Genomic DNA, 20680 nt, shown 5'->3' with positions numbered 1-20680 from the left:
CTTTGTTATATTCCCATGCTTTCTCGACTATTTGTCGTAAAGTGAAGATCTGATCCTGACAGCCTCTATTTGGCCTGAATCCAGCTTGTTCTTCACCAAGCTTTTCTTCCACAATTCTTCTCAACTGTTTCTCAAGTATACTTGCATAGATCTTGCCAGGAACACTCAGTAGGGAAATACCTCTGTAATTCTCACATTCAGTTTTATTTCCCTTTTTATATATGGGTACTATGAGAGCTCTACTCCAATCATCGGGAATTCGTCCCTCTGTCCAGGCTTTCTGAACTATGCAGTGCAGCCACTGTAAGACTCTTATACCACCATACTTCAGCATTTCTGGTCGAATATCATCTACTCCTGCTGCCTTTCCACATTTCAAGCCTTTGATGGCTTTTTCTACTTCAAGTATGGATATGTATTCCTGACTGCATGCCTGGTCAGTGTTTTTTATCACTGTGCTGTCATCACTGCTTGTTTCATTTAGCAGTTTTTCAAAGTAATTACTCCATACTTCAAGGATATCTTTTTCTCCTGTTTTCATTTCACCTTTATCATCTCTAATTCCTTTTACAGCACTCTTTCCTCCATTCTTAAGCTTCTTCAACAACCTCCAGAATATTTTGCCATCTTCTTGATATTTATTTTCTATATTCTTGCCAAAGTCCTCCCATGACTTTTGTTTAGCTAGTTTTACACACTGTTTAGCTTTCTTACATTTGTCTCTGTATTCTGTAAGAGTAAAAGCTGACTTATTTGCCAGGAACTTTTGATATGCTTTCTTCTTTTCCTTCACTGCCTCTTTAACTTCCTGTGTCCACCAGGGAGTTCTGATTTTTTTATCTTTGCACACAACCTCACCACATGCCTCTCTGGCAGAATCAATCAATGTTTCCTTCAGAGTTTGCCACTGAATCTCCAAGGTTTGATTCCTGTTCTCAAACTTTTTCATTTTCTTTTCAATAATATTTCTGTATTTTAGTCTACAGTTTACATCTGAGAGCTGCTCAACTTTTATTCGCTTTAAAACTTTCTTACATGTTATTCTTTTCAATATGAAATTCAATTTTATCCTGCTCAAGATTAAATGGTGATCACTTCCAATTTCAAATCCTCTGTACACTCTGGTGTCCTGCACCAGGGAGAAAACATCACTATCAACAATAACATAGTCAATGAGACTTTTCTTATTCCTAGCCTCTTCTCTCCATGTGAATTTGTGCACATTTTTATGTTGGAACATGGTGTTAGTAATAACCAGTCCATGTCCTGAGCAGAAATCCAACAGATATTTGCCATTATTATTAGCTTTGCGCTTTTCTCCAAATTTTCCCAAAATATTTTTGTATGTCTCACAATCATTTCCTACTCTACTATTTAGATCCCCAACTAGGACCAACTTTTCCTTTTTCATTGTGTCAGTTGCTTTTTCTAAAGCCTCAAAAAATTCCTCCACTTCTACCTTAGTAGAACCTTCTGTGGGACCATAGGCACAAATAAGTCTCATTGTCCAGTTCCCCATTCTCATATTTGCCCACATTACTCTACTTGAGACTGACTGCCATTCAAGAAGATTAGCCTCGTATTTTGTGTTGAATACTATGGCTACTCCTTCTTTTCCTTGATTGTCATTGCCTGAATATAACATTTTGTATTTATTGCTCAGAAAGATCTCACCAGTTTTGGTCTTTTTTGTTTCAGTCACCCCTATTATGTCGATCTGGTACTTATCTAATTCCTCAGCTAGCTCCATTTCTTTGCCATTCAGGCTTCTTACGTTGATAGTACCGATCTTTAACTCTGGTGATGTTGAGTTGGGGTTTGTTTTCAGATTTGTTCCAGTAGCTGACTTTTCGCTGTTCGCCCTGGTTCCCTGGTGAAAACAACGGGGGCCTTGTTTAACCGGGCGACGCCCCAGCCGGCATGAAATTTTGTCATGTTGTACCATCATTTTTTATTTTGGTTTAACCAATAAGAATACAATTTGGTCGGCTAAATCCCAAATTGCCAGCCCATCCTCGTTCGTTCAGTATCAAAGTAGATACCCAACAGGGTGCACCACGAGAAGGTGAGGATTGGACATTAGGTCAGAAGCCCTGGTTGGTTCTCCGCATTCCTTTAAAGGCTATGTGGAGGTCTCCTCTCAGTTATACAGCTTTGACCCTTAAGCACCCCTTATATAATCATTACGTTATTTAATTTATCTAAAAAATGAAAAAAATATTACATCGTGCTTCTCCAGAAGTGACAAAAGGCAGCAGGTTCCCCACCTTTGGTCTAGACCAGTATTTCCCAACATTTTTTGGATCATGCCCCACCTCAACATTTCGAAGATTTTGATGTCCCCCTTAGCCGACAATGGTGAGGAGTGTTTTGAGTATTATCAGTGATGAGGTGACAAATGCAACATCCTTTTCTAATTGCCCCCCCCCCCCTGTGGGGCATATGCCCCACGTTGAGAAACACTGATCTAGACCTTTGCAAGCATATTGAATCAAATGTGACATGAAGAATGAATTAAAACTTTCAGCTTATTAAAAAACTTGCATGTGTACACATAACAGCTGTTATTTTGTTGCATGTTATGTACCTAGTAAAAGAAAAATTAAACTTCAGGAATCAGTATGAATTGGCTTTTTATTTATTTTGAGCTAAACAAAATGTTTCAATTAAGCTGAAATGCTAATATCTTACATCAGCAAAGTCTTATAAATCAATCTAGTTTTCTGTATTTTATTTTAAAAGTGAGTCTACAGCAGTTATACTATTTGAGATCTATTTTTTTAAAAAAAATTTACGTAGCTTACACATGTAGAAATATAAAATTTATTAAATCTCCCATATATTTCATCCAGTGTAACATGGATGTCATCATCATGGAGTAAAGAGAAGATCAGTAACCATTCAAAACATGAATATTAAGATACGAGTTGAAGTTAATTTTTACTTGGTTAGATTATAATAAGGTTAGTTTAATCCTTTATCCAAGTGTGAGCAAAAAAAAAAAAAACACCTTTTGGAAACTCCTATAGATAAAGATGACCCTCTCCATTGCTTCTGCCTAAGTAACTCCACTTTGGGTCTGGCTCCCACTGACGAGACCTCAATAAAGGTCAAAACCGGTCTAGGTAGTGGCCCTTCCCTTAATGCATAACATTATACATATCCGCAAGGAGATGTGTTTTGCATTATGGGAGATACTGAGATAGGAGTGATGTTAGCTTGGTCCACCTTAGCTCCAAGTTGCTCGGTGTTGTATTACCTTACCTCAGTCCTGAAGATATTTTCAGGCACAAACTTTGTTTGCTCGCACTTGGATAAAGGATTAAACTAAATTTATTATAAGATATGAGTCACATAGCTTGTACTTGCTAATTTGTGTCTCAGTCACAGCTGAATTAACAGGAATGCAGTAACAGTAACTAATGGAATAGCTTCTGCAACTAAAATTAAATAATTAATTAATATTGTTAAAAAAAAATTATGAACAGTTAATAGTAATTATTTCCCAAAACTTGGAAATTGTTATATAAATTCATCTGAACCTTAACTTAATTGTTCAGTTAAGGTTCAGACGATTTTGTAGTATTTCACAAGTTTCAAGATGGTTAGATTTAAATCTTGGAATGAAGAATCTTGGTCTGGTTCCAGAGAACTCTGTATTTAGTGTCAATAGCATGAGAAAAAACAAGGCCAGATTTAATTTCATTAATTAATAGATTAATGAATGAATTAAGTCAAGTTACACTGTTTATGTCATCTTTGGACAGACTTCTCTCTCTCTCTGCTGCGATTTGAATCAAAGAACATCAGGACTGCATTGCATTTTTAAAATCCAACAAGTCTGGCCTTTTTTCCATGCAATTGCCACTAGACAGGGTTCTTTGAGGGTGGACCAAGATTCTTCATTCCAACAGATTTAAATTTGATTATCCTTTCTTGAAACTATGAAGCACTACAAAATCATTCAAACTTTAACCATTCTGACTGTATAACAGTTTCAGAGTTTTGGGAAGTAATTACTGCTAATTGTTCATATATTTTTAACATCATTAATTTGATTATTTAATTTTAGTTGCAGAAGCTATTCCATTGGTTCCTTTGAATTCTAACAGTGCATTCCTGTTAACTCAGCTGTGACTGAGACACAAGCTAGTAAGTATATGCCATGTGACATTTTAAAATTCATATTCTGAATGTAGTTACTGATCTTCTCTTTTCTCTCTGATGTTCATGTTACATGGGATGAAATATATTGGAGATTTTTAATAAATTCTATATTTTTCTACATGTCTTAGCTGTGTAAATGTTTACTACACATTTTCTTTTTAAAACACTTGTTTAAGATATCATTAAACATTTAGTATAGTCTAAAATTCCTTCTCACTTCCCAAAAAATATTCAAAATACGTAGTTTGAAGCATAATACAATGTTATAGTGCAGCTATTTGAGATAAATGGAGAGCATGAATACACGTGATTGATACATAAATTTCTTAAAAAAGAAAATAAAGAATTGTATTATTACTGTGATAAAATTATTCAGGGTTGAGAGTACATTTAGGAAGATATGAATCAAAGGACATAAAACAGGACAAGATATGGGAACTATCAAGATGTTTGGCAGGTCTGGAACATAAGGACTACTGTGAAAAATTATATGTTGCAATTTCTGATTAACCCCTCCCATATCTAGAAAATATAAGAGAGAAATTAGCTGTATACAAGACAGTGTTCAAACCAATTTTAGCTTATGGATCTGAGAGCTGGGTCAGAAGTAAAACACTTGACCAAAGACTAGAGACTGCAGATATGAGAGTCCTGAGAAAGATTAGGGGCATGAACAGATGGCATCAATGGCAATATCATATTAAAAATGAGGATATTAGGAAAGAACTTGATGTTGTCAGCATCCAGGAATGTATTAGCAGAGCTAATCTCAGGTGGTATGGTCACTTAAACAGAATGGGCGAGGAAAGATTAGCAAAACAAGTGTTCTCTGCCAGGTTGGCAGGAAAACGACCCAGAGGAAGACCAAGATATAGGTGGATTGATACAGTAAAAAGTGCCTTAGAAGACAGAAGTATAAGATCTGATAATATTGGATTCTTGACAAGTGACAGACTGATTTGGAGGAAAATTGTAGATAGGAAGTTAGTAATGATGTAAATTTTTCATGTAGTACTATCATATCCTGTACACCCCTTGAGGGTATATATCAGGAATTTGATGATGATGATATATAGAAAATATCCATTTAATTTAAATATCATTTTCATTTAATGTTGGTGGAATTGTTGGTGCGGGGATCTAGATATCTTCAGGCTTGTGTTGGCCTTAAACAGATTGATCATGTCTCAAATAGTTATGCTGGGATTGTAACTACTGAGACATGACAATTGCAATTTGTTCACATTCCTTTTAATCAACTGATTTTCATTTTCATGTCATTAGTTCAGTTTTTGTAATTATGTCAACTTTTCCATATAATTTATTTCGTTGTTAGCATAAATGAGTGAACAATGAATAGTGTTTTATTTTTATAAAAAAAGTTAGCTAAAATTTTATTTTGCAATTTTTTTTGTTTATATTTAGAATCATAGTAAAAAATTGGTGATGAAGCTTGCATTACCAATAGCAGTGAAATTTCTGCACCGTGGAAACAAAGAGTTGAGTCGCAATTTGTCAAGCTACCTCTCCTTGGCAGCAATTAACAATGCAGAGCTTCTGGCTCCACACATTCAGCCAATCATAGATAGCATAATTAGTGGTAAAGTATTATTTCCTTCCATCTTTTAAGTGGTATTAATAAGCCATATATGTATAGCCAGTATTTGGGCATGTTTGATTATCATGTGTAGTGAGTAAAAGAAAAGATAAGCAGTTATTCTTTTCCGTTAAGCTTAAGGTCCTAGTCAGGGTGAGGAACATGTAGCCTTTTGCAGCCCATATCAGAACGTTATTGCATATTCATCTAAAAAAACAAGCTGATATGTGAATTTGATAACTGAAAAGATTTTCATGATTTGAAAATTGTAAAATTCAACATTTAATAATCAATTTAGTAATTAAATTCATTAAATATCACATTCATAACTTAAATATATTTTTATAAAAACAATTCATCAAGTACTTGAATAAATTTTTATTATATATTATCATCAATTTCCTGCTACCCTTAAGGGGTGTACCATACCGGCTACTATGACAGTACTACATGATTAAGTTTGCATTATTACCAATCTCCTGTCAATAGTTTTCTTCCAAATTAGTCTATTTGCCAGCACTTTAATACTGTCGCATCTAATATTTTGGTTTTCTAGGTCACATCTGAATGAATCAGCTTACCTAGATTCTGTCTTCCTCTGGATCGTTTCTTCTGCCATCTTAACATCAAACACCTGTTTTGCTAACCTCTCTCTCTCTCTCCCCCTCCCCTGTTTGAGTGACCACCTTATATTAGCTCTACCCACACATTTTTGAATGCCAACAATGTCAATTTCCTTCCTAATATCTTAATTTTTAATATAATTCTGCCATTGATACCATCTGTTCACTCTAATTTTTTTCAGAACTCTGATGTCTATGATCAAGTGTTTTATTTATAACCCAGCTCCAAGATCCATAGTTTAAAACTGGTTTGTCAACTTTCTTGTTTACTGCTAGTTTAGTGTTTTGGCTTATTTCTCTTATTCTTAATTCTCTCTCTTAGTGGCTGATACATTTATTGAACTGACATCCCATAATTCCAGCTTTGCTTATTCCATTTTCTGTTTCCATATTTAACTTTGCCCAAATAGCTAACATCTGCTTAGAAAGAAGTCAAAGGACCACATAGTGTGAGAAACAAACAGCCATGGCACCCACTTTAATAAGTTGTAGGACTTCCTTTCACTGTGATGACTGCAGCAATCCTATGGAGCATACTTTCTACAAGTGTACCATAGTGATCAATGGAAATTTTGGACCATTCTTCTTGCAGGTGTGTAATGAGGTCCTGGACTGTTGTGGGGGAGGACTTCCCTTGAGCTCACCCAATGCTCCAGTTCATACAAATGTTCAGTAGGGATGAGATCAGGGGTCTTTGGAGGCCATTCAAGTGCGGTGACCTTCATATCTGCAAACCATGCAGCAGCCTTATGACATGGTACATTGTCTTGCTGAATGAGATAATGGCAATTCTGTACAAATGCCATAAGCAGGAAGCATTGCATTGTTCAGAATGTTTAGATACCTCTTGGAGTTCAGTGTTTGTGGCACCACAAACAGAGGTCCAAGGCCAAATCATCAAAAATAGGACCATACCATCACATCAGTACCTCTGAATTTCATAGTTGGGGTAGAGGATGTAGCGTGACTCGTCACTCCATAACACAACTTTCCAAGCTTCCACATCCCACTCTACATGCTCTTTCTACTGAAGGCAATGCTGCATGTTGGTTGGGGTAATGTGTGGCTTGCATATTGCAGTCCTGCCATCGAAACCCATGTTGTGAGCCTTGGTTCAGAATTTTTTTTTGCAGATTCATGTTTTCAAAACTCCGCATTCAATGTGTTTGTCAATGAATGGCATTTTTTTTTTACATATTATCCTTCGTAGCACCCTATGGTCATGTTCAGTGAGTGTTGTGGGTTGTCCACTGCAGATTGCATTTGCTACCTGCAGTGCTTCCATCTCAGTATGGTATCACTATTTGTTGACCTGGGATTGTCCAATTTGTCAATAATTTGCCAAACAGATAGCCTGCAACATGTCCATCCATTCCCTTCTAGCAGCCATTTCACCTGGACACAGTTCCAGTGATATGGGAGCATCATATTTCTCCAGTTTATATTGGCTGCTAACATTTAAATCTTTACATGGCACGATTGCTGATTTTCATGCCTATTTATTACATCTGCTATTCCATTTAGTTAGTGAATCCTGGAGACATGCTCGGGATTTGTTTAGGAGTACAACATCATCTGCATTTATGTAGATGATATTATACTCATACATAAAGTAATGCATAAAGCAAAGAGCTTTCTCCTGTTCTGCAGAGCTGAGTTTGATATCTTTCATTTTAATATCAAGTTTGATGCCACTTCTTGATGCTATTCGTATAGATGATAAATAGGAGTTACAATAAAGTGCATCCTTGACTTACTCCTGATTTTACATCAAATCGTCTTCCTGTATTTTCTTCAGTTCTAACTGCTGACTTACAACTTAAATATGGACTATGTATTGTTCTCTATAATTTTCCATTTAGTCCACATGATTGCGGTATGTACCTTGCATGCCTTTTCCATACCTACAAAACTTAAGTACAGATTCTTATTATATTTTCATGATTTCTCACCTATTTGTTGGAAAGTGAAAATTGGATTTTGACAATGTTTGTTTGGCATGAATCCAGCTTGTTCTTCTCCAAGTTCCTCTCCCACAATTTTTCTCAGCCTGTTTTCAAGTATGCTTGTATAAATCTTACCTGGAACACTTAGTAGAGAAATTCCTCTGTAATTCTTACATTTAGCTTTATTCACCTTTTTTTTTTTTTACAGATGGGAAATATTAGAACATAATCCAATCATCTGGAATTTGACCTTCTGACCAGGTCTTCTGAATTATTCAGTACAACTTATAGCTCCATATATGAGCATTTCTGGTAGTTATCCACTCCAGCTGCCTTTCCACATTTTAGGTTTTTGATAGCATTCTCTCTCTCTCTCTCTCTGTGTAGTGATATGTACTGCTGTTTGCAATCATCTTTAATATTTTCTACTAATGTCGTTTCATCTCTTGTTTTATTTAACCCTTTTAAGGTAATTACTGCAAGCATCTAGGATATCCTTATCTTCAGTTTTATTGTCATCTTTGATTCCTTTTACAGTACTCTTTCCTTCATTTCTAAGTTTTTTTTTTTCAACACCTGCCAGAACATTTTGCACCTTCCTGGTATTTATTTTCTATATTCTTACTGGAGTCCTCCCATGACTTTTGTTTAACTTGTTTTATACGTACTTTTAATATGCTTTCTTTTTGACAACTGCTTTAACTTCTTCTGCCCACCATGTTCTTATTTCTTATTCTTTTTCTTATAAATACAAAATTAATAACAGAAAAACTCACGTAAAAAGATTATTTAATAGTATAATTTTTGCCTGTGTGTCACAGGCATCTTCAGTACATTTTAAGCTCAAATTAAACAATAACTGACAATTCCAAAAAGCGCCACCTAAGTAGCTAGCTTTCCTAACAAAAAAAAATATATATACAATAAAAAGTTAGGAAAGAATAGCTGAATTATAAAATACTATCTCCCATAAAGGGGAAATGAGTTTTTCCATTATTAATTTTGTATTTATATGTCTGCTCACGGTTTGCCATTATTAAAACTTATTCTTTTTCTTATCTTATTCTGAATCAGCATTTTCTTCAGCATTTGCTACTGAGACTCCAAGGTTTGTTTTTTCTTTCTGCACTCTTTCATGTTTCCTTGAATAATATTTGTATACTTGAGCCTACAGTTTACCCATAAAAGCTATTCAACTTTAATTCTTTTTAAAAGTTTCTTACATACTGTTCTTTTCAGTGTGATATTCATTTTTATCCTACTTACCACTAAGTGATAGTAACTTCCAGTTTCAAATCCTTTGTATGCTCTTGTATCCTGAATCAGTGTGAAGATATCACTATCAACAATAACAGTCAGTGAAGCTTCTCTTATTTCTTGTCTTCTCTTCATGTGAACCTGTGCACATCTTTATGTTGGAATATGGTGTTAGCAATGATGACCAGACTATTTCCTGAACAGAAATATAGCAGAAATTCCTATCATTATTATTAGTCTTATTCTTTCTCCAAATTTTTCAAAACTTTTTCCCACTCTGCTGTTTAAATCTTCAATAAAGACTGCCTTTTTTGTTTTGTTTACCAGCCTGCTCAAATGACTAAATCTTCCACTTATTCCTTAAGTGGACCTTTTGTTGGACCACGAGTTCAAATAAATTTCATTGTCCATTTACCCATTTTGAAGTTTTTCTACATATCTCTACCTTGGTGTTGAATACTATCATTATTCCTTCCTTTCCTTGATCATCATTGCTCAACTATAACATCTAATTATTATTTAGTAGGATCTCACCTATTTTAATGTTCTTTGTCTCTTGGCAACATCAAATTATAACCATGTGGTATGCTTCTAGTTCTTCTGCAGTTTGATTTTCTTTTCTTTGATAATCTGTATGTGGATGGTTCCTGTGTTCAGTTCTTCCAACATTGAGTTTGTTTTTTTTCTTCTTATAGATTGAGTTGAAGTTGTCCCAGTAGCTGACTTTTCATTGTTCACCCTGTTCTCTGATGGAAAAAAAAAAAAAAAAAAAGACATTTTAACCAGGAAATGTTCCAATAGGCATGAAATGATGCTCTATCAGACATGTTTATTTCTGGTTTAATCCAAGTCTCACTTCACCAGCCCATCCTTATCTGTTCATGACTCAGTGAATACCTACTAGAATGGAGTGCACCACATGAGGGTGAAGATTTGGATGATAAGCCCTGTTTGGTTTAACACATTTGTTACAGGCATTGTGGAGATCTCCTCCCAGTTATCTGGCTTTGAACCTTAAGCAGCACCTACACATTATTATCCAATCCTAAATTAAATATGATGGAATGGAACATTTTTTGTTGCTTCAGTGTACCTATGCATTATGAAAACTATAACTTTTGGTTACATCTCACTTATGATTTCACTGTTGACAATAGCTTGTGACCTGATGTAAATTCTCATGAGTGACTCGTGGTTTTATGGAGACTCCTTAAAGCAGTATATGATCTTATAATAGAAAAAATGTTTCCTGCCCTTGTCCTAATCAAGTGCTCAAAAAGCCATTGAATTATACATGTTAACCTGAGTGGGTAAGATGTCTGCTTTTTCATATTCAGATGCTGCTAATGTTACCATGATATAGGCTGTGGCCAAATCTCAGCTCGTGAGCTGCATTCAGCTGATGAGGTCGGTGTTGTGCCTCTCAAGACAATTTTAGTTTTTGTGTTTATCATAAAAGACAAATTCATGATATGTGTATAATATTTTTCAGACATATAGGTATTTATATATATTTGTCTATAATTATATTTACTCTTATATTAATCTGTGTATTATATCCTATTCTATATAGTCTGTATTTAATATGAATATAAATTTATATTTACATTTATATTTCATTATTTTTTGAAAATATCTCACAGCATGGGAACATCTGAAAAAAAAAAAAAAAAACCCATCTTATTTATATCTCTTGGGCCTATAAATTTGGCTGCCCCTTGTATATATGCATTTTGTGATTGTCTTTAAATGATTTTCTCTGCCAAGTGTGTCTGCCTGTCTTGCATATGGAATACAGTGCCTTCACTTTAGTCTCTAGACCAGGGTTTCCAAATTATCTAACTCTTAGCCTATCAATCAACGATAGTAAACATTTTGTAGTTCTGCAGCCTTTCTTGGATGGGGATTGAAAACAGGGTTCCGGCGCCAGGGGACGGAGCGGAACCCCCCTTTTCGAGTAATCAGAATTCAAGGTGAACTGGCCTACCAGTCCGGAACTCAGGGGGGGTGCCGTAGGCGTCAGGGGGTGGAGCCCCCTAGTAAGAAGATAAAAGTTTAATGTTACACAACTCAAATACCATTAAAGAACTGTTTAAAACAAGTATTTCTTCTCCTCTTTCGTGGTGCCTCTTATGAACAGTTGCAAAGACAGTCATCAAAGCAACTGAAAATAACCTAGGAAGAGAATGCATTAACAATAAGCTTGGGATTATTCAAGAAATATTAGAACTTTGTGACCAGCAGAGAAGATTGACCAATTTAGCACACTGTGAATAACAGTGAGGCAAGTCTGAATAGAGAGATTAAAAAGGTGATAAAGTTTGAAAATAAGTCATTATCCTAAGAATGCAAAGAAAATGAGAAGAATCTTCATACGAATAACCGTACAACAGCATAACAAATAAGAAATTAACAAAGCCATTTGTTTGTTAGAGATGGATAATTGAGGATGAAGAGGGGATAAATATTACTGATCATGAAAAATATTGAAAAGATGGTATGATGATAGTTTGGACCAATAAAAGTTAGAAGGAATTGTTCCAATGATAACAAAGCAGTGATTATCCCATACTTAATTCTTTCTTCTACTTCTTTATCTTAAGATCAAAAACAGGAAAAACAGCAGGAATTGACAATATCTCACCAGAACTGCTTTTATAAAGAATGGGGAGAACCTATTGTTAGTGCATTTCACAGAATTTTCCTGCAGGCATAGAACTAATCTGGCCACAAGTTTGGTGCACAGTTATTTATTCCCACTGCAAAAAAAAAAAAAAGGAAAAAGCAAAATGTGCAATAATTTTAGGACAGTTAATCTCATCAGCCATCCAAGCAAAAGATATTTAGACATCTTACTCAGAAGTTGAAGTGAATATTTAATCCAATTTTTCAGATTTCCAGGCATAGTTTAGAAAAAACACTGTAAATAGACTATATATTTACACTCCATATCATTGGAGAAAAATATGTGGAACATAATCACGTAATGTGCAATAATGTTATTGACCTACAGAAAGCCTTTGATTCTATTTGGCATGATGCCCGTTGTAAAAATTGTACATTATGGAATAATAGCAAAATAAAATGACTGATTCAGTCCATGTACATATTATCTGAAATAATGGTTGAAGTCAAAGGGAACTATAGCACTCCTTTTCAATGATGCATGAAGTGAGACAGGTGCAAATTATCACCAATGTTATTTAACTACTTAATCAGATATGTTGTAAAGGAAGTCCTGAAGAACTGTGTACTGGCGTGTCAGTAGGAGAAAGAAAATTAAACCCCCTAAAGTTTACTGATGATAATGATCTCTTAGCAGAAAATAGATCCGATCTTCAGGAAATCACAAAGTTAGCTTAAATATGGCTTAATTAAAACTACCCAATAATCAATAACAGTGACAAATGGTGCCTTTTGTGCTTTTCTCCCAGAGCAGTTCCTGCACTGGCAGAAACTGAAAAAAAAATTCTACTTGAAGATATACCCATATACCCAGGCAGTATCTTTTAATAAAGGTGGAAGATCAGGGACTGAACATTAGAGCAAATATTGCAAAAGAAATTACAATATTCCAGAAACTAAAACCATGATGGGCAGATGACAAGCTTACAATTATAGATTACATTTATTGACACACTAGTTAATTCTGTACAAAAGTGAAACCTGAACCCTCTTAAAGGAAGATAAAAGGTTTCTGGCATTTGCAGTTAGGCACTATAAATGACTCTTGACGATATTATATACTGATTATATGGCAAATTTTGAAGTAAGACAAAAAATTAGTTCTTTTGCCTGTCCAAGAGATAACATCATAATAAAGATTCAAAGGAAATAACCCAGAGTAGATGATGTTTGACCAGAAATGCTCATGTATAGAGTACAAAAGTCTTACAGTGACTGCATTGCACAGTTCAGAAGGCCTAGATAAAGGGACAAATTCCAGATGATTGGAGTAGAGCTCTCATAGTACCCATATATAAAAAGGGAAATAAAACTGAATGTGAGAATTAGAGGTATTTCTCTACTGAGTGTTCCTGGTAAGATTTATGTAAGTATACTTGAGAAACGGTTGATGAGGATTGTAGAAGAACTTGAGAAACGGTTGATGAGGATTGTAGAAGAACTTTGGTGAAGAACAAGCTGGATTCAGGCCAAATAGAGGCTGTCAGTATTTTGTGTTTTAACAAAGATCTGTATTTAAGTTTTGGAGATATGGAAAGGCATATTAAAAGGTTGCCAAGAGAAAGGCTATTCAAGATGCTACAGTTGTATGGTTCAATGGGGCTTTATATCAAGCAATACTTAGTCTTTATTTGAGTTGTAAGTCAGCAGTTAGAATTGAAGGATGTACAGGAAGATGGTTTAATGTTAAATCTGGTGTCAGACAAGGATGTACATTATCTCCTCTGTTATTCATCGTCTATATTAGTGTTTCTCAACCTGTGATCTGCAGACCACAGGTGGTTCGCAGGCACACTGAAATTAATTAAATAAATATATTTTTTTTAATTATCTAAACAAAACAAATTAAAATTGAATAAGTAAGTAAAAATTATTGAAATCAAATGGAGACTTAAAAAAACCAACAAATAGCATCAGAATGTTCAAAGGTGGATGCTATAAATCAATACTGTTGTTCACTTCGCCCCTCTTTTATTTTTCGTTATTCTGCTGCTAAATTTGTAGCGGCAGAATGATGAATAATAAAAGATGGGTGAAGTGAATAACAATATAGTTTTATTGCTTCCCCCCTTCCCCTGCTGTTTTGTTAGATTTGAAGTGAACATGTGTTATCCACATTTCATCCAATTGCTTGTTGTTTATTGATTTTTATTATTGAAGGTTTCCTTCCTTCATCCAAGGCTCAGTATATCTTCAGAAGTGCTAAGTGATACTTGGACAAAGTGTGTCATGAGTTAACCCCAGTATTTATATATTTATATTTTTTCAAAAATGTTTTTTAATAATGGAAAAGTGGCTTAGAACTAGGATTTTGAAAAGAAGAGCAAATGAAATAGGTGATGCTAACGCTAATTGTAATGCACGTGTTGTAACAGCAAGTAAATCTGATACTATTAAAGTAGAAGAAATAAGCAGTTCAAAGAAAAAATAAGTAGGAAATATAACAGTTCATATTTGGAATTCAGGTTTACTTGGTGTGGAGATGAAAGTGAACAAAAACCTCAATGTGTTTTGTGTTATGAAGTGTTGTCCAATGAGTGCATGAAACCTGCGAATCTCCGAAGACATTTAGAAAGTAAACATTGTGATGTGAAAATTAAGCCAAATGAATTTTTTCAGCGATGCTTCATCATCATCATCATCATCAGTTGCATCAGTCTTGGGACTGGTAGCTCAGCAGCAATTTCCTCCATTCCACTCTGTCATTGGCTTTGTTCTTAACCTCCTGGTAACTCCTCAAACTCGTGCTGTCTTTGACTTGGTTAAGAAAGCTTTTTCCTTGGTCTGCCTCTTCTTCTTTTCCCCTCTATTTTTCCTTCAGTTATTCTTTTCACAAGTCCATCATGTCGAAGTATATGTCCAAACCACCTATCCCTTCTAATTTTGATCGATTTAATTCGAGTTCTTGTTTCGTTTATCTCTCTCAGGACTGGTTGGTTTGAAATTTTTTTATGTCCATTTTATTTTGTTCATCCGGCACCAGCACCACATTTCAAAAGCCTCCAATCTTCTTATATCTTCTCTGCCTAGAATCCAGGTTTCACATCCATACAGTGCAATGCTCCATATCAATGGCTTTATTAATTTTTTTTCAATTGTAGGTTGAGGTTTTCTATTGAAATGCTTTTCATCTTAGAGAATTGGGCTTTTGCATTGTTTATTCTTGATCTTATGTCTTCTCTTGTTCTGCCATCTTCTGTTATTAGGCTTCCTAAATATTTAAAGCTTTTCACTTGTTTTATTGTTTTTTATTTTATTTTTTTTATTTTATTTTATTTTTATTTTATTTTTTTATTTTATATTTTTCAAGGTTATTATTTAGTAATTCTAGCATTGTTTTTAACGTTCTTCTGTTTTCTGCTACAAGGGCTATGTCATCAGCAAATCTTATACACATGATTTGCTCACCATTTATCTTTATTCCACTATTTATTTTATCTTTAGTTTCCTGAATGGCCTTTTCAATATATAAATTAAATAAAAGTGGTGAAAGTATACATCCTTGTCTTACTCCACTCCTTATATTTATTATTTTCTCCTTATCATTGATTTTAATCCATCCATTTTGATTTTTTAAATTTGATAAATTATTTTCCTATCCCTGAAATCTATGCCGATATTAGTTAGACAATTTAGGAGTATTTGCTGGTTTACTTTATCAAACGCTTTCTCTAAATCAAGGAAGCAAATGTAAGTATTTTGACTAAGGTCTAATCTTCTCTCTATTATTGTTCTTAAACAGAGTATTGACTCTCTTGTTCCTTTATTCTTTCTGAATCCAAATTGGTCTTCATCCAATAGACAATCTATTTTTTAATAAATTCTATTTTGAATAATTTTTAGCAGAATTTTGCTAACATGTGGGATTAAAGCTATTGTTCTAAATTGGCTGCATTTGTTTGCATTATTCTTTTTTGGTATTGGTATTATGGTTGATTTCATAAACTCCTTTGGTATTTCTTCTCTATCATAGATTTGGGCTATTAATTGATAGAATAAGGTTTTTGTCTCATCACCTAGATTTTGTAGCAGTTGTATAGGAATATTATCTACACCTGGACTTTTTCCCTTACTCATTTCGGACAGTGCTTTATCAAATTCTTCTCCCATTATTGGGGGTCCTAGATTATCTTCATTTTGATTTTTTGCTGATATCAAAATCAAGCTCGTCGCCATTATAGAGATTTTCAAGATAATTCTTCCATTCCATTAATATATCCTCAGATTCTATTAGCAATTTTCCATTTTCATCTTTGATAGCATTGTTTTTGCTGTTCTTATTAAATTTGAAAGTCAGTTTGTTAATTTCTTTATAGGCTTTCTCTATGTTTTCTTTTTTAAATAATTCATCTATGTTATTACGCTGTTCTTCCAGGTATTCTTTTTTGGCTTGTCTACATTTTTTTGTCATTTGATTTTTAAGATATTTGTATTTGGCTACATCTTCTTCTTTAACAGCATTTTTATATTTTCTTCTTTCATCCATAAGGCCAAGTATTTCATCTGTTATCCAATGTTTTCTTTTTTTTATATTTCCTTATATTATTGAAATCAACCAGCTATAAAAGATGTGGTAAAAACTATGTTTGGTAACAAGCTACTAAAATATGTTGATTTGATTCCTCTTTCAAATGATACTGTCAATTGCAGAATTAATGATATGGCAGGTGGCGTAGAATCTCAGTTAATTGAAAGAGTTAAGAAGAGCCCTTATTATGCGTTACAAATAGGCGAGACTACTAATGTTACAAATGATTCGCAGTTAATTTGTTACGTAAGATATGCGCATGATAATGATATTCTGTTTTGTATTCTGCTCTCAATAAGTACATAATACACTAAGGGATCCAGTGGGAAAAATGTATAGGCTTCTGTTCGGATGGAGCTCGCGCTCTTACAGGCAGGCATAGTGGGGTTGTTTTTATGGTCAAGGAAGTAGCTCTGGATATGAATCGGGTATATTGTTTCATACATAGGAAAGTATTAGCCTCCAAAGGAATGCCACCAGAATTTAAAACTGCTATACAATACTGTGAAGCTAGTTAATTTTATTAAAGCTTGACCGTTAAATAACAGGTTATTTTCAGTACTCTGCGATGAAATGGGCAGTGAATATATATATATACAACTTTTGCTTCATTCTGAAATTCGCTGACTTTCCAGAGGCAAAGTACTAACAAGGTTATTTCAATTAAGGCAAGAAGTTTTATTATTTGTAAATGAACATAATTCTGATTTTGCATCACTCCTTGTTGACGAAGCATGGTTATCAACACTGTCCTATCTTTCAAACATTTATTTGAAATTAAACGAACTAAATCTCTCCCTTCAGGGAAATTCTTTAACTGTTCTGTATACCTACGACAAAATAAAGGCATTCCAGAAAAAACTGGTTTTATGGATTAATTATGTAAAAGACAGACAATTTGCACCCTTCCCAACATTGGAATCCTTTTTCAGTGGAAAATGATATTTTTGTTGATTCTGAGTTTCTGGAAAGAGTTTGTGACCACCTCAAAAATCTGAAATGGAATTTTGAAACATATTTTCCGAATAACTTTTATAAGAAATTTCTGTGGGTTTGCGATCCATTTCAGGCTTGCAGTTAAGAGAACGACCTTTCTTTACCAAAAAAAAAAACAGAACAGTTCATTGATCTTTCAAGTAACAGTGGGCTTAAAATGCAATTCAGTGATCTTGGTTTGGCTCGATTTTGGATCTCTGCCTTCAGTGAGAAGTGAATTTCCCAAATTATCTGAAGAAGCACTGAAAATTGTCATGCAATTTTCTACAACCTATCTTTGGGAGAAAGGATTTTAATCGCTCCTTCAATTAAAATCAAAATACAGAAATCATCTTAGTGTATATGCCGATCTTCGGCTGAAGTTGACCAATATTGAGCCAGATATCCAGCAACTCTGCAAGGGCCAAGAAGCTCTACCATCTCATTTAATAAATGAGATGGTTGAGATGATATGTTTTTTACTCATTTACTTCCAAAATTGTTTTCATGTGTATTCAAAACATGCTTTTAGATTGATTATGTTATAAATGGCACAGGTTTTCCGAAATGTTGGTAATTCCTACATAGGTTTTTAAAAAAAAATTACAAAAAGTCAAAACGATGTATAGGGAAATGAATTAAAAACGCTATGTTTATTTTTGAAGTAAAACTTTAATTCCAACATTCTAAAATGTTATTTTTCTTGCTTTTCTATTCACAAAATCGTAGATGGCATTGTCAAAGTCTATTTCATCACTCAGTTGCTGTTTTATAGACAGTATGGCAAGATTTCTAAAACAGCAAAAAAGTGTCACCAGGGCGGATCGCCCCCCAAGCTACACCTCTGTAACTCAGTGGTCCGTAAAATTGTTTTAGGCATTTTACTGGTCCTTGGGCTTAGAAAGGTTGAGAAACACTGATCTGTGTGGATCACATTATGAAGGAAAGTGGTATTAAACCTGATATCAAAATTGGAGATGTTAATGTCAGCTCTTTCTTTATGCAGATGATGTTATACTATAAATAAATTCGCTACAAGTCTGCAAGATTCCCTGACTAAATTGAATAACTGTTATAATAGATATGGTATGAAGGTCAACAATAACAAGACAAAGACAATAAAAATAGGCAGAAGCATTGAAAATATCAACTTCATTGTCTGAATGGGAAAACCTATAGAACAACAAGTAAAACATTTCAGCTACTTAGGCATGATTTTTAGTGAAGATGGTAAATTAAATATGGAAACAACAGAATCAACAAAGCTGGTATGGTAGGGAGTCAACTGAATAAAGTTATATGGAATAAGAGAGAAATTAGTCAAAACACTAAATTAGTTAGCTGTATACAAGACAGTGTTCAAACCAATTTTGACTTATGGATCTGAGAGTTGGGTTAGAAGTAAAACACCTGACCAAAGACCCAGAGGAAGACCAAGATATGGGTGGATTGACATGGTAAAAAGTGCCTTAGGAGATAGAAATATATGATCTGATAATGTTGGAGTCTTGGCAGGCAATGGATTTATTTGGAGGAAAATTGTATATTGGAAGTTAGTAATGATGTAAATTTTTCATGTAGTACTATCATATCCTTTACACCCCTTTAGGGTACTGTCAAAAATTTGATGATATGGAAATAACTCATCTAGCTTGGTCATATCAGCAGATCCAATTGGTCTCCCCCATTCAAGTTTAGATAGTATAAAAAATTGTATATGCTTCACTGGCTGAGCTGAAAGCTAAGTGTCAGCAGAGGACTGAGTGGAATATTTCCTGATATCTGCTTAACGATCCTATTGTGGTCAATGAGAAGAAATAGTAGACTTGCATACCTAGAATTAGGAGTTAAATTTTTGTGCGGCTCATGCCTATGAAAAGCTTTAAACATATAGTAGATAGCACCATAGGTGTGTGTGTGTGTGTGTGTGTGTGTGTGTGTGTGTGTGTGTGTGTGTGTGCGCGCTAAGGATTTTTTTCCTAGTTTTATTTATTTTATTTTTTGTATTAATTTATTTTTTACCTAATCTAGAAACCCTGCTCCAAACACCAAACCTGAAACTGTTTTTCAGCTACTTCAGGCCTCTGATAAACAAGACAGTGGTCTGGTCTTGCGCTGGGTGATGAACAGTATCATCCACCTACAGACGATTGCCGACATCCATGCCTACAGTGGGATTTGAACACACACAGCCTGTGTGTGTGTGTGTGTGTGTGTGTGTGTGTGTGTGTTGGATATTCTAACCACTTGTCCAACCTGTTCAACTTAAATGGAAGTTGGATCAAATAAGAATTAAATGGATGACTAGCATCGTTGAGAGCTGCAAATATATATGTATATATCTTTATGTAAGGAATTTAAAAAGAGCTCTCAGCCAACACATGAGCAGTACAAAGCATAGGCTGACTATATTTTTTGTAGATGTAAGGAGGGTGCGTATCCAATTATCATATACAGTTCCTTTTTTGCATATTAAGCCCTTGATACCTTAAGATAAGTAGATATAACTCCATTTGCTAACTTCCTTATATTATAAAATAAATACATTATTACAAAAATTAATGTGAATGTGCTAGTCATTAAAGCGAAAATCAGGCTATGAGAGGACATTAGCTGTACAAGCCTGTAAAAGATTGATTACAGTAGAATAATTTGACAAATGTCCATTATAAGGATGTAACCAAATTGCATAAAATAGTTGAATTACTGAGTTATCACTTTGCAAAGATATATCATCCAGGTTGGAAATATTGCAGCTACAAGACTGATAGAGACTGATGTGAAAATAGAGGTAGATGAACTGGAGTTGCATAGGATATTATAGAACCTTTATGTAAATACAGTTGTGTAATTAGATTCAGCTCACATATGAGAATGTGTTAGGGAATTGACAATGCCTTTG

At 34.3% G+C, this 20680-nt stretch overlaps 1 protein-coding gene across 1 annotated transcript in view; it reads left to right on the top strand.

The window, feature by feature from the left end:
* melt (ventricular zone expressed PH domain-containing protein melted) overlaps positions 1-20680 on the top strand; it is a 338615-nt gene that overhangs the window by 62952 nt on the left and 254983 nt on the right. Inside the window, exon 4 of the mRNA XM_090398172.1 lies at positions 5593-5767. Within this exon, the coding sequence (XP_090254298.1) occupies positions 5593-5767 (175 nt within the window). The remainder of the gene's footprint in view (positions 1-5592; positions 5768-20680) is intronic.

The sequence above is a fragment of the Typopeltis vanoorti genome, chromosome 1 (assembly GCF_054136105.1).
Source record: "Typopeltis vanoorti isolate ZY-2024b chromosome 1, IOZ_Tvanoo_1.0, whole genome shotgun sequence".
In the NCBI taxonomy this organism is placed as follows: Eukaryota; Metazoa; Arthropoda; class Arachnida; order Uropygi; family Thelyphonidae; genus Typopeltis; species Typopeltis vanoorti.
Note: the sequence above shows the minus strand (reverse complement) of the source record. Positions and strands in the feature narration are given on the sequence as shown.